At 50.1% G+C, this 27,589-nt stretch overlaps 1 protein-coding gene across 5 annotated transcripts; it reads left to right on the forward strand.

The window, feature by feature from the left end:
* Positions 1-982: 982 nt before the first annotated feature.
* LOC123592473 (neutrophil gelatinase-associated lipocalin-like) lies at positions 983-27,146 on the forward strand. 5 transcript variants are annotated; one of them, XM_045467503.1, is made up of 7 exons: positions 983-1,180; positions 1,693-1,829; positions 3,463-3,542; positions 3,685-3,804; positions 26,048-26,149; positions 26,802-26,832; positions 26,955-27,146. In XM_045467503.1, exons 1-6 carry the CDS (start codon positions 1,043-1,045, stop codon positions 26,819-26,821), a joined length of 597 nt encoding a protein of 198 aa, XP_045323459.1. In that variant the 5' UTR covers positions 983-1,042; the 3' UTR covers positions 26,822-26,832; positions 26,955-27,146. The 5 variants fall into 5 exon arrangements, with proteins under 5 accessions (XP_045323459.1, XP_045323460.1, XP_045323461.1 ...); XM_045467504.1 differs by having other exon boundaries at positions 27,006-27,146; XM_045467505.1 differs by having other exon boundaries at positions 27,018-27,146.
* Positions 27,147-27,589: the final 443 nt, after the last annotated feature.

Genomic DNA, 27,589 nt, shown 5'->3' on the forward strand with positions numbered 1-27,589 from the left:
GTTGCAGTTCATAATGAAATTTAATGCCATCTGCCATTTCCTTCTTGCCTTTGTTCCCCATATCACAAGGGAGGTGGGAGGTGATGTGGGTATCCAGGAAACTGAGTATGGGTTTCTGAGGATTAGGCTATTGATAAGATTCCCTTTTTCTCCTAATTTACTGGGACATAGGTAAACTGATGGAGACTCACATCCTGCAGGACTGTGATGTCTATCACTTAATCATTTGTTTTCTTTCCTTTCCTTTGTTCTCAGGTAGTCAGGAGTACCTGAGGAATGTCACACATATCCCCTGGGGGGAGGGGTATGCTAGCGTGTGCTTTGCCCTCCACTTGCCTTATCCTCCCTCATCACAAACATTGCCCAGTAGACCTTTGGTGGTAGGGGGAGGGGAAGGGTTTTTCACCCTTGTCAAGGCCTGGTGTGGGTCCCTGGGAGGGCCAGGATCTGGGCTTCATGAACAGCAGAGGGTACACTCTGTCTTTCCCTACGAAGAATGTCAACTTTCAGCTGCACCACTTTCCCTGTCCCTTTGGAAGACCACAAAGCAGCATGGGCTCTGTTGACACAAGGCATTCTCTGCTTTCATCAGGTACAACAAGGGGACCCCACCACATGTAGCCCACCCTGCACTTGGGCCCCAGCTGAGAGGCTCCTGGAGGTCAGAGATGACAACTGGTCCATATCAGAGATCCATGACCACACACAGTGCTAACCAGGGGAAAGAGAGTGTGGAGGGAATCAGTGTCCTTGCCAGAGATGTGGAGACATGGGGAATGCATCCTCCAGCCTCATGGACCTTCCTGCCCTTCATCTTGCATAATCTTGACCTGAGGGAAAGGGCAGAGAGTTTGCCATGATCCTCAGCACGAGCTGCTGGCAATTGCCTCACCCTTCAGGATTTGGCAAAGGATAAGTCGCTCCACCCTGGGCTGAGCCATTGGCCACAGAGACCATAAATAGCATCCCCCAGAAGCCTCCTCACTCATCTCCTCTTTCAGGGAATATCTGGAGTGGTGCCACCTTCCTCAGCCCTGAAGTCATGGCCCTAGGTCTCCTGTGGGTAGGCCTTGTCCTGCTGGGGGCCCTGCAGACCCATGCCCAGGATTCCACCCCAAACCTGATCCCAGCCCCGCCTCTGCATAGGATCCCTCTGCAGCCTGACTTCCAGAATGAGAAGGTAAGGAGCCTGGAGTGGCAGCTGCAGGGAGGTCCCAGGAAGAGTGTGAACAGAGGGGAGGAGAGGCAGGATGGGCCAGGCTTTAGCTCAGTCTGCCCTCGGGTGCTCTGATGGAAGGCACACCCCATGTTCCCATTCACACCCAACCTTGCTGATAAGAGGGTCAGCTGAGCAGACTCCCCTGGTCCACACTCTCTTCCATAATCCCCCCAGTCCATGCCAGGTGGGAACATCTTCAGGCCCTCTACATGATGAGGAAACTGAGGCTCAGGGAAGTGAGCTGTCCACTTGCCAAGGGTCACCTTGTCCCTGACACACTCAGTGCTCCCACCTGGCCTGATGGCTCCAGCTCCTGCTGCTTCATCAGCACAGCCTGTATGTTTATGTCCCTGCAGCCCAGTTAGAAGGGCTTCTGGTTGAGGCCCAGGCTGCCTGGAGGTGCCTGCAGGGATGGAGCAGGAGGGCCCCTTAGGGCTGCTCCTGGTTCTGTCTATCATCAGCTCCCATTGTAGTTCCAGGGAAAATGGTACATCATAGGATTGGCAGGCAATGAAATTAATAAAGAAAAACACAGCCAGTTTAAGATGTACACCACCACCTACGAGCTGAAAGAAGACAACAGCTACAATGTCACCTCTACCGTGGTCTGGTGAGAGCTACCAGCAACTAGGAAGTATGGGGGGCCTCGAGGGCTGTGGTGGGGGTCCAGGACGCAGATTGATGATATAGCCGAGGGGTGACCAAAACTGAAAGATGATCATTCATCCTACCACTGGGTACTGGATGTCTGCATTTAACTTTCTCTCATTCACTGGATCAACATTTTGTGGTCACTTCAGCACAGACAGAAGACAATCCTGGGGATGGACACAGACAGACATCAGGACACAAGATAAAGAGAACAGGGGTGACCTAGAATGGGAGGAGGGTCGCTAGATCCACCTAGGATGTTCTCAAGGGCTTCCAGGGAGGTGGACTGTGGGTTGGGCTTTGAGGAACCAACCTGTGTCAGAAGGAGGCCTGGGACCTTCGTGGCAGGACTGCTGGACTGAGTCAGAGATAGCCACCACTTAAAGAAACAGCAAGCCTGCGGGCGCCTGGGTGGCGCAGTCGGTTAAGCGTCCGACTTCAGCCAGGTCACGATCTCGCGGTCCCTGAGTTCGAGCCCCGCGTCAGGCTCTGGGCTGATGGCTCAGAGCCTGGAGCCTGTTTCCGATTCTGTGTCTCCCTCTCTCTCTGCCCCTCCCCCGTTCATGCTCTGTCTCTCTCTGTCCCAAAAATAAAATAAACGTTGAAAAAAAAATTTAAAAAAAAAAAAAAAAAAGAAAGAAAGAAACAGCAAGCCATTGTATGGCTGCCCTGAGCAGGAGCTGATGAGTGGTCTGGAGAGGGGTGGTGACCACAGTGGTGGGGGCCTCAGGTACTGGTGAGGAGTGGGTGTGGCTGCAGCAGGAAGAGGAATGATGGTGTGCAGCCCAGGAGGCTGATCAGTCATAGGTGGGAGATGACCAGAGCGGGGGCAGATTAGGACCTAGAGAGGGGAGCCAAGGCTTACTCAGCTTCTCTGGGTTTCTGGATTTGGCACTTGGGTATGGGGATAGAGCATCTGTCATTGAAGAATCCGAAGAAGGGCAGGTGTTGGGAGATCGGCTCTGGAGTGCCAGGGGACCAGATGTTGGCCCAACAGCTAAAGGAGTCTTTGGCATCCAGCAGACTGTAGCCTCGGTGGTGATTCCCCTGGCAAGGTTACAGCGAGAAGCTGCAAGATAGGAATAGGGGACAGGGGCACCTGGGTTGCTCAGTTGGTTGGGCATCTGACTTTGCATTGAGTCATGATCTTGCAGTTTTTGAGTTAGAACCCCGGTCGGGCTCTGTGCTGACTGCTCAGAGCCTGGAGACTCCTTTGTATTCTGTGTCTTCCTGTCTCTCTGCCCCTCCCCTGGTCGAGCTCTGTCTCTCTCTTTCTCTCTCAAAAATTAATGAACATCTTAAAAAAGTAAAAAAAAAAAAAAAAAAAAAAGAATAGGGGACAAATGCCTCAGGTTGGGGTTGAGTATGGAGGGAAGGCCACCAAGGGGAAACAGCCCCGAAGAAGGAGGGAGAGTAGGTGCTGGGGGAGAGTCTAGGCAGGTCAGGCAGGAGTCTCAGGGCAGAATAGGCAGGGACAGAGAGGGTGGGCTCAGTTGGGAAGAGCCAGGGCCATATGTAGGGTGGGTTGTGTGCCTCCTGCTATGGCAGTGTGGGCTGTCACTCTCTTATCCACCCATCTCTTGCTTCCACAGGAAAAAGGCCTGTGACTACTGGATCAGAACTTTTGTCCCATGTTCTCGTCCAGGCCAATTTACCCTGGGAAACATCGAGCGTGAGTCCTGAGTTGGGTGGGTCTCTGGGGCACGGACCTCCCTGCCCCTCCACACAGACGCCATCCTGTGGAGGCCGGGAAGGAAGCAATCGCTCCCTCTGCCTGGCTAGAGCAGGCTGATCACTCACCATCCACCATACAGGTTACATTGGAACCAAGAACTACACTGTCCGAGTGGTGGCCACAGACTACAACCAGTTTGCCATGGTGTTCTTTGAGAAAGTTTACAAAAACCAGGAGTTCTTCAAGATCACCCTCTATGGTGGGTCTTAACCTTTCTGGGACCTTGCTCTTGGCCATGCTGGGGGAGAAGAGGCCCATCGCACCCAGCTCCCAAGTTGCCCTTCACTCCAAGCCCAGGGAGGTGGGAGAGTGGTCTTTCCACAGAACCCCACAGGGGGAGGGGGTCTGAGGTGTCTTTCATATATTCCACAATATTTATGGAGCTTTCACCAGACACTCACCAGATATCTTGGCCACAGGGAGGACCAAGGAGCTGCGTCCTGTGCTGAAGGAAATCTTCATCAACTTTGTCAAAACCCTAGGACTCACTGATGAGCACATCATCTTCCCTATCCCCAACGGTAATCACCAGCTGGGGAAAGGAGAACATATGGGGACTGTCCAGGTCTGATGTTTCCTCACTAGTAAAGTGGGGAGGGGAGTGACCCAGGCCCCTGTTGCAGTCACTGGAGTCCCAGGAGCCACTTTGGGCTCAGGAAGACCCTGCCACATCCAGGGTTCTGGGCCCCAAGTGTTCCTCCCTCACACAAGCTTGCGCCTGCCCACATGAGAATTGCAGCACCGGGGCCATGTTTCCTCAGTCTCTTTGCTTGGTCACCTCCCCCTCCACCCAGGCATATTTGTCCTGGGTCACCTCACCTTTGTCCTGGGGCTGACTTACCACTGACTTGGGAGGCACCCTTGTCTTCAGGCAGCCTGGCCTGGGCAGGTACCTCCTCAAGGCTGAGGTTCTGTCAGGACTCAGCAGGTAAACAGGCAGAAGGCTTGGTGCCCAATCAGAACTGTGGCTGGGCCTCACCTGCCTCCTTTGGAGAACAGGTGTCACTCAGGTGTGCTTGTCCTCAGGCCTCTCCTCAAGTCCCTGCCCCATCATCTAGCCCTCTGCTGTACCATCCACAAAGGGAACTCCAGAGCTTCTGTGGCTGGTCCAGCCTGGGGCCCAAGGCAGCCGAGGGGCAGTGTAGGGGCCCTGGAGGTCAGGGATAGCACACATATACCCCTGCCCATGTTGACTATTCTGTCCCCCATAGATCAGTGCATGGATAAGTGAGCAAGCGTGCGGTAAGTATGGCTGGAGTGGGGGCTGGTGGGAGCCAGGGTGCATCTGGGAGGGGGTCCCAAGTCTGCCTTTGTCCCACCTGCCCAGCACTGCTGCCCTCTCTATTCCCTTGACTCCCTTTCAGGTGCCCTCTGGCTCTCTCCAGCCCATCCCCCTCACACCAGCCTCTGCCCACAGCACCGCCTAGATGTCCCCAACAGCCTGGACAGCACTGAGAGAGCCAGGGGACCCTTCTCACTGCACAACCCACCAGCTGCTCCCCAGGCTGCCCTACTAATGGAACCCCTCCTTGTTTGCTAAATAAACACATATCCCATGGTGCCAGTCTGTGCTCCTTGACCTCTGGGCCCTCTGAGAGGTTAAAGAACATAGGGCAGGCTCCTATTAGCATCTCTCCCAGGAATTGTGGTCCCCAGCAAGGGATGGGGGCCACAGAAGCAGAGTCTAATTCCGACTGAACATTTCTAGCTCCCAACTCCAGGCCCAGCCTCAAACCAACAGCTGACCTCACTTGTCCCTGCCTCCTAGCACACTGATGGGGCACATCTCACCCCCATGTTCAGCCACCTGCAGCAGGTCAATGGCAGAGGCCCAGCGAGGGCCAGGTGTGAGGTTATGTCACCCCACTTCACCAGAAATGAAGTTTTGGGGGTAATGGGGGCGTCCTGAGCCAAGCGCCAAGAAAGTTTTCTTGAAGACATCTTTGGTGCAAAAAATAGGATTTTTTAAAGCACAGGGACAGGATCCATGGGTAGAAAGAGCTGCACTGGGGTTATGAAGAGTGACTGCTTATATACTCTGGCGTTGGAAGAGGTAAAGTCAAGGGAAGTTTTCTAAGAGACTTTCATATGCTAAAGAAGATTTACAGAATACTGGGCACCTAGCTACTGTCCAGCTAAGGTACTTTTTCCCCTAGCAAAGCATTAGCATTAAGACAGTAAGGAGTTCCTTGAGAAATGTTCTTCTCTGCCAGCCTCAATTATCTGTCAATGGGCTGCAGGGTATCAGGAAATTAACATTACCTGCCATTTCCTTCCTGCCTTTCTTCCCCATATTACTATGAGGGGTGATGTGGGGGCTCCAGGAAACCGAGTCTATAGGTTTCTAGAGATTAGGCTATTGATAAGATTGCCTTTTTCTTCTAATTTACTAAGATATTTGTAAACTGATGGAGACTCATGTCCTGCATGACTGGTATCTCTACCAGTTAACCATTTGTTTTCTTTCCTTTCCTTTGTTCTTGGGCAGCCAGGAGTGCCTGAGGAATGTCACACACATCCCACCTGGGGTGGAGAGGGGTAATGCTAGCTTGTACTTTGCCCTCAGCTTGTCTTATGCTCCCTCATCATATCCCCCATAAACAGTTTTGATCGTTACTTCTTTAAGGTAGTTGGAGGTGGAAGGTTTCATCTTCTGTAGCTTCTTCTTGCTCAGTAAGGGAATAGAGATGTCCCTACCTATGAGTCAATATTGATCAGCTGGGGAACATATAAAAGAGTTACAGAAGGCAGAGGCAGCTGCATCCAAGGTGGACAATGAGTACGAACCTCCTTGAGTAGAAAGGATCATCTGTAGGGGCGCCTGGGTGGCTCAGTCAGTTAAGCATCCAAATTCAGTTTAGGTCATGATCTTGTTATGCCCAGAATTCATGATCCCCAAAGACCACTAGGGAGCTGAGTCCGATGCAAAAACAAAAGAGCCTTTATTCGAGCTAGCTCGAGCTCAATCCCCTACCTGCACCGACCCAGTGGTGAGATACCGCAGAGAGAGCAAGTTTCAAAAGGACAAAGGTTTTATTGGGGCCTAGGGGCAGTTGGTGAGGTAATGGCTGTGGCCTCAGCTGATTGGCGGGGAAGGGTCTGAGTCCTGTTAGGCAGGTGGGGGGGGGGTTACTCAAGGGGAGGAGGTGTGGTCAAGGTGAAGGACACAGAACAAGATGGAGTCAGCCGGCGTAGGCCCGCCCTTTCATTCCCCCCTGTCATGTAGCTTACGGACCCAATCATGGGACCAGCTGCATTTATGGTGACAAGGGGAACAGAATTTGGAGGTTTACGCAATGTTCTGGGAACCAAGTGTCCCTGGGGTGGCTCTGGGAGGTCTGATTAAGTATTGTCCCTGAGCTGGTGTCTATAATCTGCCAGGTGATGTTTTGGGGGGCGTGGGGACTCCCGGGAGCAATGACAAGCAGAGTTAACAGAGTTACCAATATTAGGTGGGTCGAATGCGCTGTAGCTTGAGCTTGAGTGGGTTGTGTTGGTCCCGACTGACAGCCCATCGTGTGACGAAGTCCTTCCGGATCGAGGAGGGGTCCGCTGGCCGACCGTGGATGTGATGGACCCAGGTCACGATGCTGTCTACTTTGAGAGTGGTGAGGGTTGTCAGCACCACGATGTAGGGTCCCTTCCAACGCGGCTCGAGGGTCTCTCAGTGGTGCCTCTTGACGTAGACCCAGTCTCCCAGCCTGTACTGATGAGGTGTCGGGGTCGGGCCAGCCTCATAGATGGCACGGAGGCGCGCCCAAATGTCCTCGTGCGCCCTCTGGAGCCTTCTCAAGGAAAGAAAAAGTTCTTGATCTTTAAACTCAGCAAGAAGTTCAGCTCGAAGGTTGGGAATAACAGGGGGTGGTCTGCCAAACATGATCTCGTAGGGAGTAAAACCCAGAGTGTAAGGAGTGTTTCTAACCCGGTAAAGGGCATACGGTAGGAGAGTCACCCAGTCCCTGCCAGTCTCCATGGTTAATTTGGTAAGGGTCTCTTTTAGGGTTCTATTCATTCTTTCTACCTGTCCTGAGCTCTGGGGCCTATAAGCACAATGTAATTTCCAGTTTGCCCCCACCGCCTTGGCTACTGCCTGTGTTACCTGCGAGATAAAAGCTCGTCCATTGTCTGATCCTACCATGGCAGGAAAACCATACCTGGGTAAGATGTCTTCTAGTGGCTTCTTAGCCACCGTCTGAGCCATTTCATGCTTGGTTGGGTATGCCTCCAGCCAGCCAGAGAAGATGTCTGTAAATACTAAAAGATATTTATAACCATACTTTCCTGGTTTGACTTCAGTGAAGTCGACTTCCCATTGGGCTCCCAGTCTGGTGCCTCTGAACCTGGTTCCTTTTTTTATTTGATGTGGCTCTCGCGTTGGTGAGTTGGCAGGTCTTGCAGGCAGATACAACTTGCTCTATTTTGGTGTCCTGTTGGTGAATCTTGATTCTGGCATGTCGGATTAAGTCTTTTAATTTTCAGGCCCCCATGTGAGTAGACCAATGCATGTGCTCTAATATTGAGACTCCGAGCCGGTCTGGCAGCACGAGCTCCTTGTTAGGGGTATACCACCATCCCTTTATCTCCTGGGCCATGGGGAGTTTCTTGATCCACTGTAACTCCTCCTGGGAGTATTTGGGCTGGTCTGGTAAAACTGGGTCTCCCAAGTCCGGTAGTTGTTAAGCCGTTTTCTAGCTCCCAGCATCAGCGCCTTGGTGAGGGCTATGAGCTCTGCTTGCTGGGCTGATGTTCTGGAGAGTAGAGCCTCGGCCCATACGGTGTCCGTTTCAGTGACCACTGCTGCACCCGCAAACCTGTGTCCATCTCGCACAAAGCTGCTGCCATCAGTGAACCAAGTGGCATCAGGGAGGGGCCGGTCGGTCAGGTCTGTCCAGAATCCATGCGCTTGTTCCAGGATTCCCGCACAGTCATGTAGTGGAGCACCTAGGTCAGGGTCGGGCAGCAGGGTTGCAGGATTGAGTGCTGCACTGGGGTGGAACCGCACTCTTGGAGGGTTGAGTAGGAGGCTCTGGTAATGAGTCATACGTGTGTTGCTCATCCATATATCAGGAGGCTGTTTCAGGACCCCTTCAATGGCGTGTGGGGTCGTGATCCAGATCTCCTGTCCTAGGGTCAGTTTGTCTGCGTCCTTGACTAGGAGTGCTGTCGACGCAATAATTCTTAGGCATGGCGGCCAGCCGGCAGCCACTGGGTCTAGTTTCAAGGACAGGTAAGCCACCGGATGGTTCCAGGGGCCTAAGGCTTGAGTTAGAACCCCTTTTGCTATTCCCTTATGTTCGTCTACAAAGAGGTGGAAGGGCTTCGTAATGTCTGGTAGGCCCAGGGCTGGGGCACTTAGGAGGGCCTTTTTTAACTATTAAAGGCAGTTTCTTCTTTTTCAGCCCATTTAAATGTTTTCCCCTCTTTGGTAGCTTCATATAGGGGCCTGGCGATCTCAGCAAAACCTGGAACCCAGAGGCGGCAGTAGCTGGCTGATCCTAAGAATTCCCTTACTTCTCTTTGGGAGGTGGGAGTAGGGATCTTCAGGACAGTTTCTTTTCTGGCATCTGATAACCGCCGCTGTCCGCCCTCCAGGATATATCCCAGGTAACTTACCCTCTCCCTGCATATCTGAGCCTTCTTTGCGGATGCCCGGTACCCTAAGGCCCCCAGGGTAGCCAGCAGGTCCTGGGTCCCTCGCTCACAGTCTTTGACCATGCTGGCAGCAATCAGGATGTCATGTACGTACTGTAGAAGGGTGAGGCCAGGGTGCTTCCTTCTGTGCTCACCCAGGTCCTCGTGTAGTGCCTCGTGGAAGATGGTGGGCGAATTTTTGAATCCCTGAGGTAGCCGTGTCCAGGTGAGTTGCCCACTGTAGCCCTCCTCCGGATCATGCCACTAGAAGGCGAACAAGGGTTGGCTCTGGGATGCCAGCGGCAGACTGAAGAAGGCGTCCTTTAAATCTAGTACAGTATACCAGACCCTGGAGGGCGCCAAGGAGCTCAAGAGAGTATGAGAGTATATGGGTTGGGAACAGTTGGGTGTATGTCCGTGACCCTCTTATTTACTTCCCAGAGGGCTTGTACCGGTCGGTAGTCATTTGTGTGAGGCTTTTTGACTGGCAGTAGGGGGGTGTTCCAGGCAGACTGGCAAGGAACTAGTACCCCTAGGGTTCGTAGTCTCCGGATGTGTGGCTGGATCTCCTTCCGGGCCTCCTGAGACATGAGGTATTGTTTGATCCTTACAGGACTCTCTCCTGGCTTGAGCTCTACCAGGACCAGGGTCCTGTGAGCCGCTAGTCCTATCCGCCCCCCCCCCATCTCTGCCCAAACCGAGGGGAATTCTTGTAGCCATCTGTCTATATTATCCTCTCTTGGGAGCGCCTCCTGGTGGAGGTGGTATTCATCCTCCAGTTTCATGGTCAGGACCTGGATGGGGTGGCCCTTGCCATCGGTGACCTGAAGCCCCCCTTGTCTGAAAGTTATCTGAACTCCAATCTTGGTCAGTAAGTCCTGTCCGAACAGCGGGTAGGGGCATTCTGGTATTACCATAAAGGAGTGGGATACCCGGCCCATCCCCAAATCTACTGTTTTTCGGGTAGTCCATGAATACTGGCTCATACCAGTTGCCCCTTGTACCCAGGACTTCTTGCTGGCTAGTTTTCCTTGTGGGGTGCGGAGGACCGAATGATGTGCTCCGGTGTCGACAAGGAGGTCAACAGGGGTCCCCTCCACTTTAAGAGTTACCCTGGGTTCGGGGAGAAGGTCCGAACCCCGACTCCCCTAATCACTTAGTTCATCTAGCTCTAGGACTTTTATTCGATCAGTCTTGCTTCCCTTCCTGCCGGCCCTTTTTGGACAATCTCGGGCCCAATGCCCTATCTCCTTGTAGTATGCGCACTGATCCTTCTGCAGCCTCTGCTTCCCCCCCCCCCCCCGGCAGTTCCTTTACCTTTTCTTGCATCGTCTGCCAGCTGCCGGAGATGGCGGTCTTGTTCCTCAGGGGAGTCAGCAGTGGTAGCTAGTAGTATTCTGGCCAGGTCTCAAGTCTGCTTACTGCTGGCAGCCGCCATGGCACGAGCCTGCTTGTTCTCAGGAGGCTCCCAGTTATTATATACCTTTTCGGCTACCAGCAGTAAGTCCTGCTGACTTTTTTCTCCTAGTCTATCTATTTTCTGTAATTTTTTCCTAATGTCTATGGCCGATTGGTTTACAAAGGCCATGATAACAGCTGCCTTGCTTTCCGGAGCCTCTGGATCCATGGGGGTATAGGTACGGAATGCCTTCATGATCCATTCTAAAAAGGCAGCCAGAGATTCATCTTCTCCCTGTTGTACATTTCCTACCTTGGCCAAATTTGTTGGCTTTCTAGCAGCCATTCGGAGACCCCCCCATTAGAGTCTGGCGGTAGACCCGGAGCCTCTCCTTACCTTCTGCCGTGTTGAAATCCCACTGGGGCCGAGTTAAGGGGAAGGAGGCATCTATCTGAGCCTGGTTGGTGGTGGGATTCCCGTCTGCACCCAGAACTAGTTTTCGGGCCTCATTGAGGATTCTTTCTCTTTCTTCAGTCGTGAACAGGACCTGCAAAAGCTGCTGGCAATCATCCCACGTGGGCTGATGGGTAAAAAGAACAGAGTCTAATAAATCAATAAGCCCTGCCAGTTTCTCAGAAAACTTAGGATTCTGAGCTTTCCAATCGTAGAGGTCACTAGTGGTGAAAGGCCAATAGTGATGGGGCTGATTCCCCTCCGCGTTGGGGGTCCAGTGGTTCGCAGGGGCAGAATAGTGGAGTCGGCGGTGGAGGCGGATTGCTCCCTCTGAGCCCTTTGTCTGGTAAAGGGTGGGCTTCCCACTGGAGCGTTTCCACCTCCCACTCTTGGAACAGCGTCTGCCTCCCCCGAAGGGGGAGGATGGTGTTCTTCCGGCATCCTAGGAGGGTTATACGGGGGAGGAAAAAATTCTTCAGTCCCCCCCATAGGACAAGGTAGAGGGGTGCTGAAGGCTGGGTAAGACTTTTCTTGTTTTCCTTCTTCTTTGTCCCCTGCAAAGCAAGAATGGGTTTTGGCTCCAGAGGGAGTGGGGCTAGGAAGGCCTTAAGCCAAGAGGGTAGGTAGAGGGGTAGTCTGATTCTGTCCCATATCGTCCGTCCAGTAAGTCCACAGAACAAAACAGAGAAACACAGAAACAGACAGAGGGCCCTTAGAAAGTCTTCCAACTCCATGGAAGCAAAACTCAAAGCTAGCTTAGACCTTTGAGGGGATTCCACGTCCCTCCAAAACCGAAAGCTAGACGACGGCCTCACGCCGACCAGTGGGAGCGACCTGCCTTGTCTCAGACCTTTGAGGGGATTTCATGTCCCTCCAAAACCGATGAAGGGATTCCACGTCCCTCCAGAAGGGAGGATCGGAACGTCTTCCAAAACTCCTGGCCCATGGTCCTCCAGTGCGTCCACTTAGACCACGTCGAGCACTACCAGAATTTCAGAAATGAGCTCACACAGAAAAGACGGAACAAACAGACACTAACCATGGCCAGTCAGGCTCTCCGGGTCGGGCGTCCCTCGGGGGTCTTGGGGATCCCGGACGAGCCCCCAAATGTTATGCCCAGAATTCGTGATCCCCAAAGACCACTAGGGAGCTGAGTCCGATGCAAAAACAAAAGAGCCTTTATTCGAGCTAGCTCAAGCTCAATCCCCTACCTGCACCAACCCAGCGGTGAGATACCGGAGAGAGAGCAAGTTTCAAAAGGACAAAGGTTTTATTGGGGCCTAGGGGCAGTTGGTGAGGTAATGGCTGTGGCCTCAGCCAATTGTCTGGGGAAGGGTCCGAGTCCTGTTAGGCAGGTGGGGGGGCGGGGATTACTCAAGGGGAGGAGGTGTGGTCAAGGTGAAGGACACAGAACAAGATGGAGTCAGCCGATGTAGACTGGCCCTTTCAATCTCACAGTTTGTGAGTTCGAGCCCCACATCAGGTTCTGTGCTGACAGCTCGGAGCCTGGAGCCTGCTTCGGATTCTGTGTCTCTCTCTCTCTCTCTCTCTGGCCCTTCCCCTCTTGAGCTCTGTCTCTCTCTCTAGAAAATAAATAAACATTTTTAAAAATTTAAAAAAGAAGAAAGGATCATCTGTTGGTTTGAAGTTATTGTAGTGATGGAGTCTTGTCACAAGGCAGAGAGACATGGGAGAAAACAGCCAAATGTAATTAGAATAACAAGAAAGAACAGCCCAAATGAAAGTCCTTTGGTAATTGATGAAAATCTTCAAGTTCACAAGTTGAACCAATCATGAAAGGAAAAGAAGGATTGCTTAAAGCACTAATTTGAGTGTTCAGGTCAGTTAGAAATCCAGAAATTTTGTGTGATAATGTAGAATGTATACTGATGAAGTTTTGGAGATTGGTGCGGTGGTCCAAAGCCAATGGCCAAGAAAAATTTCTGGAAGAAGTTTTTGATGCAAAGAGGTGATTTTATTAAAGCACGGGGACAGGACCCAGGGGCAGGAAGAGCTGCACTGGGGTTGTGATGGGTAACTGATTATATACCCTCAGGTTGGGAGAGGGTCAGGGATAAAGTCTCTAAGTTATTTTGGAAGCAAGATTTTCAGGACCTTGAGGGGCTCGCTGTTGCTAAGGAAACACCACTTATTACCATTGAATAAAACCTCAGTGGTGAGACCCTTCAGATGCATATTGGGGGCTATAAGCTTGGAGTATGATTGCCAGCATATATCTTGGGGCAATTGTGAGAAAGGAAGTAGACTTACAGTATCCTCAAGGTTGGGATAATGTTGAGCTAAAGTTCTCTTTGCCCGTAGCAAAATGTCAACATTGAAGCAGCAGAGATTGAAGAGGGAGTTCACTCTGCTGGTTTCAAGAACTTGTCAATGGGGTGATGGCAGTAAAGGGATTTAATTTTTTTTGCCTTAGTTTCCCACATCACCATGGCAAGCACTTAGATGCCTTTCCTTTGTTCTTGTGTAGCCAGGAATGTTTGAATAATACACTTATTCTACCTGGAGGGAGGGGAGGTTGTGCCAGCTTGTTTTGCCCTCAGCTTGCCCCACCCTAACTCATCATGTCCCCCCTGAACAACTTTGACCCTTAAGTCTTTAAGGTTGTTGTAGGAAGAAGGTCTCATCTTCTATAGCTTCATCCTGCTGAGTAGGGGCATAGAGCTGTCCCTACCTATGGGTCAATATTGGTCCATCAGGAAACATATAGGGCAGCTAAGGTGAGGCAGCTGAACCCAAGGTGGACAACGTGTATGAACATCCTTGAGTAGAAAGGATCATCTCTTGGCTTGAAGCTATTGTAGTGCTGGAATCTTGGCACCAGGCAGAGAGACCTGGGGAAAAACAGCAAAACATAAGTAGAATAACTAGACAGATTAGCTCAAATGAAAGGTCCTTTGGTAGCTAACAAAAATCCTCCAGACCGAGAGCTTAACCAATTGCTAAGGTAAGAGAGGGATCGTTTAATCCACCAATTTGAGTATTCATGTCAGTTGGAAATCCAGAAATATTTTGAAGTAGTCCGAATGTATACACACCATTTTGTTGTTATGAGAGTTTAAGTTCCACCTTGTGCAGCACTTAAAACATCTAATGCTATTCTGTTTTGTAGAACTGATTTCTGTATTTGACTTATTTAATATTTAGTAATATAATGTTATTTTGAGAGTCATTTAAGGCCTCAACTGTGTACAGGTGGTGTATACTCATTATATTGACTCTGTTTTGTTTAGTAAGCCAGCACGTCATTAATAGGAGGTACTTTTATAGAAACAAGAAAAATACAGGTTAATGCTTAGAGCAGATTACAAACCCACTGTCTCCCAGTGCTGCCAGTGAGAATTGTTAGATGTTAGGCTTGAAGTATCCTCAGATGTTTGTGGGAGCAGGCAGCAGGAATCAGATTGGTCTTTCTGGCTTATATCTCAAATGTCTGTGGTGATCCTTTTGAATGGCCCATTGTAAGAAGGAACTGTTAGTAGAAATTGGGAAAAGAGGATGAAAAAGAAAGGTACAACCATCCTAAGAGAAGTTGGAGGTCTTCCACAGGTTCACAGGAATAAGAAGGCAGATTAGTTTGCTCGTTGAATTCCTGTGAAGGGGGTACAGGTTTTATTTTAGATACAGGAGCCCATGAAGTGTGCCTAACTTTATTGCAGTGGGAGTACATAATAGACCCAGTAGGAACCCTTCCATTTTGGAGTTAAATACCCTGTTGTATTAGACTTTCCATCCTTTAAATAAACCAGGTCTTTAGGGTTTATATGGGGTGGATTTCTAGTAACTGTCAGATCAGGTGGAGGGAGGATATGGTTGGCATATTTAGAGATTTAGGAATTAACCTGGCCTCCAGTGAATAGTAAAGCACTATAGTCTTTATCTACTCATAGGTCTATAGTGAGAAAGTCTGTGCATACAATTGTTGGGGGAATCCATCCCATTTTCCAGCTTTTTAACTATGCCCACAGGGATTTATTATTATCTCCACTGAATAACAAGCAGAAGATTTTCTATACATGAAATATTGTGACAATTTTTCTGAAGTTTACCTCAAGGTGTCTAGTTTAGACAAACAGCAAACATCTAAAGACAATCAGAACTAGAATTTAACGTCCAGAGAGCTGCGTTATAGAAACATAGTTTTTCTGTCTAAAAACCCTCATTTCCAGAGATGGCCAAATCAAGACTAATTCGTTTGCAAATTAAGCCCAGTTTTAACAAACTTGGCCTAATGATTTACATAAGCTCAGCTAGAATAGTGATTGATCCTAAGGATCTTTTAAAGTTTGCTTTGCTGGAACCTGTTATAAGGAATCTCCAGGTTGAACTGGAGACTGAACTGATTGGCCTCTCCAGACCAGAAGCCAAGTCAAGTATTTGCATCACACAGGCTTGCAATACTTGTAGATTTGGGCAAATTTCTCTCCACAAGGTCCCCAAGATATCCTGAGTTCCCTGCACCTGCCCAGAAGTGGCATTCTTTACTCACGAAGTAAAGCTGCTGGGAATTCTCTGAGCAAGGTATCTGACCAACGTTTTCTCTTCTTTTTTTTTTTTTTTAATTTTCTTAACGTTTATTCATTTTTGAGACAGAGACAGAGCATGAATGGGGGAAGGTCAGAGAGAGAGGGAGACACAGAATCCGAAACAGGCTCCAGGCTCTGAGCTGTCAGCACAGAGCCCAACACGGGGCTCGAACTCATGGACCGCGAGATCATGACCTGAGCCCAAGTCGGACGTCCAACTGACTGAGCCACCCAGCTGCCCCTGGCCAACATTTTCAAGGGGTTTTATGGCTCCATGTTTCATAAAGTCAACCTTAGTTCCCTAAAGCCATTTGGTCATATCAGGGTCTATGCATTTCTCTCAAATAGGACATTCCAGTCAAAGCCTTGGCAAAACAACCAGTATTTCCAAATGTGTCCTGTTACAAGAAGAATCTTACTGTACTTATGCAAATATCTGCAATTGCCATGAAAGAAAGAAGACTCACTGAGAGTGGTTGAATTTCAGAGGGTTTAGGGAGAGAGAAAAGTTAAATGTTTCAGTTTACAAACGAAAACTTCATGACATCTCTGTACATTATAGATATCTTAAGAGAAAATCCCCTTGATCCGGAAGAGGAAACATCACAGAACCAGCAATATTTCAAACAAGAGTCACAAAAACTATAATCTTCCTCAGTTTATTTAGTGCCATGTTCCTAATGCTTGTTCAGTTTGAACGAAGCTTTTTAGTTCTGGAAATTCTTTCCCGTTTTAGCTTAATCTTAAAGATGTCGAATACCTGTATTTCTCCTAAAAGTCCTTTTTATGAACCTCCTTGAAGATGAAATACGTTTTGTGGGAGAACAAGAACAATTAAAAATGACAAGATCTCAGAAATGGACATTGTTAAAGATCTGATGAGAGTTCATGATGATGCGATTGACAAGGAAACAGTTATTTTTGTAACCCATAACACTTCAATAATCAGATATCAAGGGAGGACCTTATACCAAAACATTAAAACTTTAGGAATTGTATATATATTTGAGCAGTTACAGCATTTAGCCATGCAATACAACTAAGGTTTACCATTATTTGACAGTGCTTTTCCAAGTAACTTAGCATACCAAATAAAAAGGTCTAATTGGTCAAAATCTTGGGAAAGATTTTAAAACCTTAGAAAGTTATACAGCACATTCTAAATAGGATTATAGATCATTACAAATTTTAAAACTTTATTTATTTAACCAAGATGGCAATAAGAGATTCCAAAGGCAAATATGTAGCACTGTATAGTTGTTAGCAAAACCTAGCTCCTTTACCATTGAGAAGTTTTAACCTTAAGTAATCAAAGACTCGATCAAGAGGAAACCTAAAGCTTTCGTCTTCCCAGTAGACAAAGAGAAAAAAACATTTGTTTACATTTTCTTATCAAGAGCAGATCAACAATGCCAGAAAACTTTGTCTTTTGAAAACAGAGAAAAGCAGCATTTCAACCTTAGGCCCATGTACTTTTAAAATCCATTCATCTCTGGGCAGCTGGGTGGCTCAGTTGGTTAAGCGTCCAACTTCAGCTCAGGTCATGATCTTACAGTTTGTGAGTTTGAGCCCCGCATCAGGCTCTGTGCTGATAGCTCAGAGCCTGGAACCTGTTTTGGATTCCGTGTCTCCCTCTCTCTCTGCCCCTCCCCTGCTTGTGCTTTCTCTCTCAAATATAAATAAACATTAAAAAAATTTTTTTAATAAATAAAAAAATAAAATCCATTCATCTCAACCTTAGTCCATCCTGACCACGCATAAAATTCCTCTCCAGGGGCGCCTGGGTGGCTCAGTTGGTTCAGCGTCCGACTTCAGCTCAGGTCATGATCTCGCAGTTCGTGAGTTTGAGGCCCGCGTCAGGCTCTGTGCTGACAGCTCAGAGCCTGGAGCCTGCTTCAGATTCTGTGTCTCGCTCTCTCTCTGCCCCTCCCCTGCTCGTGCTCTGTCTCTCTCTGTCTCAAAAATAAAATAAAATTTAAAAAAAAACATTTAAAAAAATTCCTTTCCAAAGATTCTTTTCATGAACCTTCTACAACTTTCCTTTGCCTTCAAATTTTGGCCCAAACCATTTTTCTTGAAACAACCAGTCTCATTTGGGACAAAATTACTTTCTTGTACCCTCAACAACAAAAAATGTATTTCCATTCTTTATCTTTCTTACATATCTCCCACTTTCCTACATACAGAGTTGCTTTCCTTATTTCCATCCATTTTAAGTACACTTAGCAGAATTTTAACTCTTAGAAAACTTAGTCTCTAATAAAAACTTAGTAACCAATCATAAACTGTTACACCAGAATTCTTTAGATGGCAAAATCATGAATCAATGAATCACAAACCATGTTTTCCAATAGACCCAGATTTTCTTAGTTTCTCTGCAATAAGGAGTCAAAAGCACAAACCTATATTCAGTAATCAATGCTTCAGTAATCAATCTATTTGGAAAAGACCTAGATATGCAATAAATTCAATCCCATTTATCCAAGTTTCAGATTATGAAATACTTTGAAAGCTATCTTAAGAATTATCTGTGAAAACTTTGAGGTACACAAAATTAACCATTTTTTTAAGTCATCTTTTTGCTAACAAATTGCAACAGAGACAACATGAGCTTCTTTGACCTTTAGGAAACCTTGATAGAATAAAAGTTTCATATTTAATGCTGAAAACTCCAAATACATGTCTGTCATAGTTAAACCAACAAACTTAAATAAGCTTAAACACCAAACATGTTCCACCTGCATTCACTTAAAGGATGATCAATTTGTTCCCCATCGTCAAATTTTACCTGGGACACCAATGGGGGAATCTGAAGTGGGCGATTCAAGGGGGTGCTCATCACTCCTTGACATCAAGGGTGGAGGATGGTCTAGAAGCCAGTTATGTAGGTTGCATGGAAGATGATGCAGAAACAGGAGGAGGGGGAGAAGCAGGCAGAAGAATGGAAGTGCCAGAAGGCAGAAAGGATTCCTGGTTCTAAACCTTGTCACCGGGAAAGAGGAAACCCCATGTTTGTTTGTTTGTTTGTTTGTTTGTTTTCCACCAAAGTGGAAATAAGGAGTCTATGTCAGGCTAGAGAAGACAGGGAATTTCCCTTGAAGCAAATGGAGTTTGGGGATATTCCTTAAAGTCCATGTGCCAAGGTATACTACCCACAGTTGGCTCCAATTAAAGCCATTAACACAGGAAATGAATGAGGGAGAGGTCCCCACATCTATTAGGAGGAGGAACAGAGAGAAAGAGTCAGCATCCCCTTTGTCAGGGATGGCCTATGTTTCCTCTAGCAACTGTGTTCCATCAGGAGGAGGCCTGTTAGGACATCCGCTATGTCAGGAGGGAGTTTACTAGCCAAACACAGTAGAGCAAATACATTCTGCAACAGGCCTTTTGGCCCAGGTCCTCACTTAGAGCTGTGAAGGCCTAGACCTAGGGTGCCTCCATCCATAGACCCTGTTTCCTGCAGAAGAGATCTAACTGCTAGAACTTACTAAGGCCACGCAGTGTTACATGACATCACCTCTTTCCTAAATTTTGCAATCCAAATTGTTTCTAGCAGGTTGAAGAGGCATCCCAAGGGAGGGTCCTTGGGGACTGAGAAGAAGGTCCCATCCTCCTCCTAGAGAGAGAAAAGTAGAAAAAGTCCATTACCATGAAAATCCCCCCCCCCAACTCCCAGGTGGTGTCCCACACGCAGGATATATCAGAGGTCCCTGAGGTGTCAAAGTGACCTGAGGCAAACTTCAAACAAAATTGCTATGATCACCAACCAGCCCCTAAGGGCCTCTGTGGGAGGGATGCTGGCATCCCTCCGATTTCCCATGGTATCCTAGGCTACAAATAGGTGCAAGCAGATGGACCTACTTTGCCTTGCTGAGAAGGCTGAAGAAAACACCATGTTTAACCCATGGAAAATACTGGGAAAGTTTTACAAGGGGGAATTGCCCAATTTTGTAATTTAAGTAATAGTTAGCAGAAGACATTGACCCAAAACAGTGAAGACAGAAACCCATCATGATCCAAGTGACATTCCAACACATATAGTCTTTACATTCCAACTTCCTAGGAAATGGTTCCCGGCTGGGGAACATTTTAATTCAATCAGGTACTGGTTTCACCAGCAACAGAAGAGGTCCCGCAGCCATAAGTGACTAGACCATGGATGTGGAGGGGATCACGTTAGACCAATGAGGAGGAAACTTCTGCCATATTCTAAAGATTGGAATCCATGCTAGTCATATAGATGTCTGTTCCATGCCCACGACAGACAACAATATATAAGGACAGGAAGAAAGAGAGGGCACAAGTTTCTGGGTATTTTTACCATTCCTGCCTGGGGACTCACTTCCAGCCAAAAGGCAGGCTTTCTCCTCCCCATAGAGTAGCCACGGGCTACAGGAGTACAGCCTGAGCAATAGACAGGAAAGTGTTCTAATAAGGCCAGACTCCTCTCCTTGAAAAGCCTCTGAAATATGAGTAAAGGAAGAAAAAAGAAACACTCACCACATTTGCACTGAAGCTCAGAGTCCAGATGAAAAGACTCACAACCCCATATAGGCGCCAAATGATGAGGCTGGGCAGGGGACGGGGGGGGGGGGGGGGGGGGGGTTGCATATTATAGAGCTGACAGCCAAGAAAGAATTCTTGAAGACATCTTTGATGCAAAATAAGTGATTTCATTAAATCGCGGGGACAGGACCTGTGGGCAGTAGGAGTTGCATTGGTTTTGTGAAGAGTGACTGGTTATATACTAGGAAGTTTGGGGAAGTAAAGTCAAAAGGAAGGGAGGCCTCCAGAAGGACTTTGATATGCTAAAGAGGACTCCTAATCTACCTGAGGCCTTGCTATTGTCAAGCTAAGGTTGTTTTACCTCTAGTAAGGCATTAATATTAGGAATGGTAGGGGTTCCTGGAGACATTGTTGTACTTGGTATTTGCCTCAAGGATTTGTCACTGGTCTGCAGGGTATCAGAAATTTAATTTTATCTGCGATTTCTTTCTTGCCTTTCTTCCCCACATCACCATGGAGGTTAGGGTCTTAATAGGGGCTCCAGGAAACTGAGTCTATAGGCTTCTGGAGACTAGACTATTGATAAGATTGCCTTTTTCTTATAATTTACTAAGATATTTGTAAACCGATGGAGACTCATGTCCTGCATGACTGTGATCACTATCATTAACCATTTATTTTCTTTCCTTTCCTTTGTTCTTGGGCAGCCAGAGGAATATCACACGTATCCCACCTTTTTGTGGGGAGGGGGGAGGTTCTAGCTTGTACATTGCCTTCAGCTTGCCTTATGCTCCCTCTTCACCCAGAGTCTCTCTCTCAGGGCCCACCACCCAAAGCCCAGGCTAGGGGAGCTGGTTCCCCTGTAGCAGGTGGAAAGCCCGTGAGGTCTCCAGGAGTCTCATCTGCAGCCAGTGAGGCCTCAGGACAGCCTCAGGTCAGGCATTTTGTCAGCCCTGGCCCATGTGGTGACACCTAGGAGACACCACCAGAGGGCTGGGACCCATCACTGCCTCCCACGGACAGCCAAGCCTCCATGAAGAAACTACTTCCCTCCATGACAAAGCTGGGATCAGCCATGGCAGGAACACTTCTGGGGGCCCAGGCCTAGGCCCCTGGACTCCACACCCCAAGACTGGCCAGAGAGAGCTGATGGTATCCGTGATCTCTCAAGAATGAGGCTGAGTCCTTGCATTCACTGTGACCCAAATTACTCAGTGTACAAAGCAGCAGGGTAGAGAGCCCCCCTTGGGCCCTAGCCCCTGACCCCTTTTCACACAGTGAGGATGCATGTCCCCCATTGTCCCCCACCAGGATGAAGCTGAGACCGTAGCCTCAGAGCTCTGCTATGTCAAGCTGTCTCATTTGTGGCTGGCATGCCCAGCTTCGGGTTTCTGACCACTGGGCCCACAGGAGGGGCCAAGTTCCTGAGGGGCCAGCTGAGGTCTGGGCCCACCCTGCCAATGGGGCATGGATGAGGGGGAGGGGCTGACTCAAGACGGGAATGATGGGGCTTTGGAATGGTGGGGTTCAGAGCTCACAACCAAGAATGAATTCTAGAGGCATCTTTGGTGCAAAAAAGATGATTTTGTTAATTCACAGGGACAGGACTTTTGGGCAGAAAGAGCTGCACTGGGGTTGTGAAGAGTGACTGGTTATATACCATGGGGTTGGGGGAGATAAAGTCAAGAGGAATTTTCTAAAGGGATTTTTTATATGCTCAAGTAGACTCCCACATTACTGGAGGTCTAGCTGTTGTCAAGCTAAGGTTGTTTTCTCCTCTAGCAAAGCATTAACATTCAGACTATAGGGAATTCCTGGAGAAATGTTATACTCAATATGCACTTCAAGTATTTGTCAATGGGCTGCAGGTCATAATGAAATTTAATGCCATCTGACTTTTCCTTCTTGCCTTTGTTCCCCATATCACTATGGAGGTAGGTGATATTTGGGCTCCAGGAAACTGAGTATAGGATGCTAGAGATTAGGCTATTGATAAGATCACCTTTTCCTCCTAATTTTCTAGGATATAGGTAAACTGATGGAGGACTGTAATTTCTATCACTTAACTCTTTGTTTTCTTTCCTTTCCTTTGTTCTTGGGCAGCCAGGAGTGCCTGAGGAATGTCACACAGATCCCACCTCTGGCTCGGGGAGCATGTTAGCATGTGCTCTGCCCTCAGCTTGCCTTATGCTCCCTCATCAGGAGCACTCCCCAGCAGGCCTTCTCTGGGGAGGGGAGGGGAAGGGTGCCAGGGCCTGGGGTGGGTACCTGGGAGGGCCAGGATCTGGGCTCCATGAGCAGCACAGGGCACACTCTGTCCTTCCCTACCAGGAATGTCCTCTTTCAACTATCTCCCATTCCCTACCCTTCCCTTCCCTTCCCTTCCCTTTGGAGAACCACAAGCAGCATGGGCTCTGTTGATGCGAGGCATTCTCTGTTTTCATCAGGTGCAGGAAGGGGGCCCTACCACAGTTAATCCACCAGGCCCCTAGGCCCCAGCTGAGAGGCTTCTAGAGGTCAGAGATGACAGCTGGTCCAGATCAGAGACCCATGACCACACACAGTGATAACCAGGGGGAAGAGACTGTGAAGAGAGTCCCCGCCAGAGATGTGGAGATATGGGGAATGCACCCTCTCACCTCCCAGACCTTACGGCCCCTCATCTTGCATAATGCTGACCTGGAGGAAAGAGCAGAGAGCTTGCCATGATCTTCAGCATGAGTTGCTGGCAATTGTCTCACCCTTCCAGGATTTGGCAAAGGATAAGTCGCTCCACCCTGGGCTGAGCCATTGGCCACAGAGACCATAAATAGCATCCCCCAGAAGGCTCTTCATTCATCTCCTCTTTCAGGGAATATCTGGAGTGGTGCCAGCTTCCTCAGCCCTGAAGTCATGGCCCTAGGTCTCCTGTGGCTGGGCCTTGTCCTGCTAGGGGCCCTGCAGACCCAGGCCCAGGATTCCACCCCAAACCTGATCCCAACCCCGCCTCTGCACAGGGTCCCTCTGCAACCTGACTTCCAAAATGAGCTGGTAAGGGGCCTGGGAGGTCTGGGTGCAGGGAGGCCCTGGGAAGAGTGTAAACAGAGGGGAGGAGAGGCAGGATGGGCTCAGGCTTTAGCTCCATCTGCTCTCGGGTGCCCTGATGGAAGGCACACCCCATGCTCCCATCCCCACCCAACCTTGCTGACAAGAGGGTCAGCTGAGCAGACTCCCCTGGTCTACACTCTCTTCCATAATCCCTGCAGTCCTTGCAAGGGGGGAACATCTTCAGGCCCTCTACATGATGAGGAAACTGAGGCTCAGGGAAGCCAGATGGCCACTTGCCAAGTGTCACCCTGTCCCTGACACACTCAGGGCTCCCGCCTGGCCTGATAGTCTCCAGCTCCTGCCAGGCTCATCAGCCCAGCCTGTGTGGCCAGCTGGGTCCCAGCAGCCTAGTTAGAGGGGCTTCTGGTTGAGGCCCAGGCTGCCTAGAGGTGCCTGCAGGGATGCAGCAGGAGGGCCCCCTGGGGCTGCTCCTGGCTCTGCCTATCATCAGCCCCCATTGTAGTTCCAGGGGAAATGGTACATCTTGGGACTGGCAGGGAAGGAAATTCATAAAGAAAAACACAGCCAATTGAAGATGTACACCATCACCTATGAGCTGAACGAAGACAACAGCTACAATGTCACCTTTGTCCTGCCCTGGTGAGATCCATCACCTCCTAGGGGAAATGGGGGGCCCAGAGGGCTGCCGTGGGGGTCTAAGAGGCAGACTGATGTCATAGCCGAGGGCTGGCCATAGCTGAAAGATGATAATTCATCCTACCGCTGGGTACTGGATCCCTATATTTATTCCTTCTTTCATTTACTAAATCAACATTTCTTGGTCATTTCAGCACAGACACAAAACAGTACTGGGGTTGGACAAAAGCGGTCATCAGTGACAAGACAAAGAGAGCTCGGAGTGTCCTAGAATGGGAGGAGGGTCGGTGGATCCAGCCTGGAATCCCACCTTGAGCTTTGTCCAGGGCTTTCAGGGAGGTGGTCTGTGGGCTGGGCCTTGAGAAACCAACTTGCGTCAGGAGACCTGGGACCTTTATGGCAGGGCTGCTGGACTGAGTCAGAGAGAGCCACTTCTTCAAGAAATAGCAAGCCATCTCATGGCCGCCCTGAGCAGGAGCTGATGAGCAGTCTGGAGGGTGGGGGGGTGGCCACCCTGGCAGGAGCCTCAGGTACTGGTGAAGAGCAGGTGTGGCTGTAGCAGAGAGAGGAATGATGGTGTGCAGCCCAGGAGGCTGATCAGTCATAGGTGGGAGATGACCAGAGAAGGGGCAGATTAGGACCTAGAGAGGAGAGCCAAGGATTCCGCAGCGCCCCTGGGCTTCTGGCTCTGGCACTTGGGGATGGGGCTAGAGCATCTGTCATGGAAGGAGCAGAAGGGCAGGTGTGGGGAGATCGGCTTTGGGTTCCCAGGGGACCAGACGGGCTGCAGGTGAGAGGTCAGGGTTGGCCCAGCAGCTAAGGGAGTCTTTGGCATCCAGCAGACTGGAGCCTCTGTTGATTCCCCCAGGAGAGGTTATAGCAGGAAGCCATAAGATAGGCATAGGGCATAGGGGACCCCTGGGTGGCTCAGTCGGGTAAGCCTCTGACTTTGTCTCAGGTTATGATCTCACAGTTTTGAGTTTGAGCCCTGTGTAGGGCTCTGTGCTGACAGTTCACAGCCTGGAGCCTGGTTTGCATTCTGTGTCTCCCTCTCTCTCTCCCCCCCTCTCCCACTCAGGCTCGCTCTCTCTCTCTCTCTCTCTCTCTCTCTCTGTCTCTCTCTCTGTCTCAAAAATTAATGAACATTTTAAAAATTTAAAAAAAATTAGGAGACAAATGCTGCGGGTGAAGGGGACAGTATGGAGGGAAGGCCACCAAGGGGAAACAGCCTCGAAGAAGGAAGACAGTAGATGCAGAGGGAGAGTCTGAGCAGCTCAGGTGGCTCAGGGCAGAGTAGGCAGGGACAGGCAGGGATGGGCTCAGCGGGGAAGAGACAGGCCCACCTGAGGGGTGGCGTGCGGGCCTCCTGCTGTGGCAGGGTGGGGTGTCACCCTCTTACCCCCTCATCTCTTGCTTCCACAGGATACAGCGCTGTGACCACTGGATCACAACTTTCATCCCAAGTTTCCAGCCAGGCCAATTCAACCTGGGCAACATTGAGCGTGAGTCCTGAGTGGAGTCGGTCTCCGGGGGCAAGGACCTCCCTGCCCCTCCACACAGACACCATCCTGTGGTACCAGGGGAGGAACCAACAGCTCCCTCTGCCGGGAGGGCTGATCCCTCACTGTCCACCATGCAGGTTACCCTGGAATCCAGAGTTACACTGTACAAGTGGTGGCCACAGACTACAACCAGGTTGCCACGGTGTTCTTCAAGAAAGTTTACAAAAACCGGGAGTTCTGGGGCGCCTGGGTGGCGCAGTCGGTTAAGCGTCCGACTTCAGCCAGGTCACGATCTCGCGGTCCGGGAGTTCGAGCCCCGCGTCAGGCTCTGGGCTGATGGCTCAGAGCCTGGAGCCTGTTTCCGATTCTGTGTCTCCCTCTCTCTCTGCCCCTCCCCCGTTCATGCTCTGTCTCTCTCTGTCCCAAAAATAAATAAACGTTGAAAAAAAAAAAAAAAAAAAAACAAAAAAACAAAAACCGGGAGTTCTTCATGGTCACCCTCTACGGTGGGTCTTACCCCCTGGGACCCGGCTCTTGTTTGTGCTGGGGGAGAAGAGGCCCACGACACCCAGCCCCCAAGGTCCCCTTCACTCTGAGCCCTGGGAGGCGGGAGAGAGGTCTTTCCACAGACCCCTCAGGAGGGAGGGGTCTGAGGCATCATTCATGGGTTCCACAATATTTATGGAGCTTTCGCCAGCCACTCACCAGCCATCTTGGCCACAGGGAGGACCAAGGAGCTGACCCAGGAGCTGAAGGAAAACTTCATCAGCTTCGCCAAATCCCTGGGCCTCACCGATGACCACATCATCTTCCCAATCCCCATCGGTAATCACCAGCTGGGGAGAGAAGAGCACATGGGGACTGTCCAGGCCTGATGTTGCCTCAGTAGGGAAGGGGGGAGAGGAGGGATGAAGGCCCCTGCTGTGGTCACTGGAGGCCCAGAAGCCACTTCAGGTTCAGGAAGACCCTGCCACAATCAGGGTTCTGGGCCCCTAGTGTTCCTCCCTCACCCTAGCTCGGGCCTGCCCACATGAGAATTGCAGGCATGGGGCGAAGCTTTCTGTCTCCTTGCCTGGCCACCTCCCCCTTTGCCCTGGGACTGGCTCACCACTGACTTAGGAGGTACCCTTGTCTTCAGGCAGCCTGGCCTGGGCAGGTGCCTCCCAAAGCCTGAGGGTCTGTCAGGACTCAGCAGGTAAACAGGCAGAAGGCTTGGTGCCCAAACAGGAGTGTGGCTGGGCCTCACCTGCCTCCTTTGGAGAACGTGTGTCACCCAGGTCTGCTTGTCCTCAGGCCTCTCCTCCAGTCCCCTGCCCCATCTTCCAACCCTCTTCTGTACCATCTATGAAAGGAGCCCCAGAGCTTCTGTGGCTGGACCAGGCTGAGGCCCAGGGTAGCCCAGGGGCAGTGCAGGGGTCCTGGAGGTCAGGGATCCCACACACACCCCTGCCCATGCTGACCACTCTGTCCCCCACAGATGAGTGCATATATAAGTGAGCAAGTGTGTGGTAAGTATGGCTACAGAGGGGGCTGATGGGAGCCAGGGTGCAGCTGGGAGGGGGTTCCAGGTCTGCCTTTGTCCCACCTGCCCAGCACTGCTGCCCTCTCTATTCCCTTGACGCCCTCTCAGGTGCCCTCAGGCTCTCTCCACCCCATCCCCTTCTCACCAATCTCTGCCCAGGGCACCGCCCAGCTGTCCCCCACCAGCCTGGACACCAGTGAGAGAGCCAGGGGACCCTTCCCACTGCACAGCTCACCAGCTGCTTCCCAGGCTGCCCTATTCCCAGAACCCCTCCTTGTTGCTAATAAACACATGCCCCCCGGTCCCAAGTCTGTGCTCCTTGACTTCTGGGCCCTTTGAGGGGGATAAAGAGCAAAAGGCAGGCTCCTATTAGCATCCCTCCCAGGAATTGTGGTCCCCTGGAAGGGATGAAGGCCACAGAAGCAGAGTCCAGCTCTGACTAAACACTCCTGGCTCCAACCCCAGGCCCGGCCCCAGACCAGCAGCTGCCCTCACTTGCCCCTGCCTCCCAGCACACTGAGGGGGCACATCTCACACTCATGTCCAGCCACCTGAAGCAGGTCCAATGGCAGAGGCCCAGGGCCAGGGAGCTGGAGAGGGTTGGAGGGCTGAGGTGCTGTCACCCCTACCTTATCAGGACCCCGTGGATGTTGGAAGATTGCAATAGAGGGGTGCACAGTGGGTGAGGCAGAAGGTTGCCCAGCTGGATACCATGCCAGACACAGAGTGTCACCAGAGGTGGT

This window comes from Leopardus geoffroyi, chromosome D4 (genome assembly GCF_018350155.1).
Source record: "Leopardus geoffroyi isolate Oge1 chromosome D4, O.geoffroyi_Oge1_pat1.0, whole genome shotgun sequence".
Taxonomy (NCBI): Eukaryota; Metazoa; Chordata; class Mammalia; order Carnivora; family Felidae; genus Leopardus; species Leopardus geoffroyi.

Bases quoted from the DNA above. Each gene is read 5' to 3' on its own strand.
- LOC123592473 (XM_045467503.1), top strand. From the start codon at position 1,043: ATGGCCCTAGGTCTCCTGTGGGTAGGCCTTGTCCTGCTGGGGGCCCTG. The intron at 3,543-3,684 runs GTGAGTCCTGAG...TCCACCATACAG, and splicing joins TACCCTGGGAAACATCGAGC to GTTACATTGGAACCAAGAAC. The intron at 3,805-26,047 runs GTGGGTCTTAAC...TCTTGGCCACAG, and splicing joins CTTCAAGATCACCCTCTATG to GGAGGACCAAGGAGCTGACC.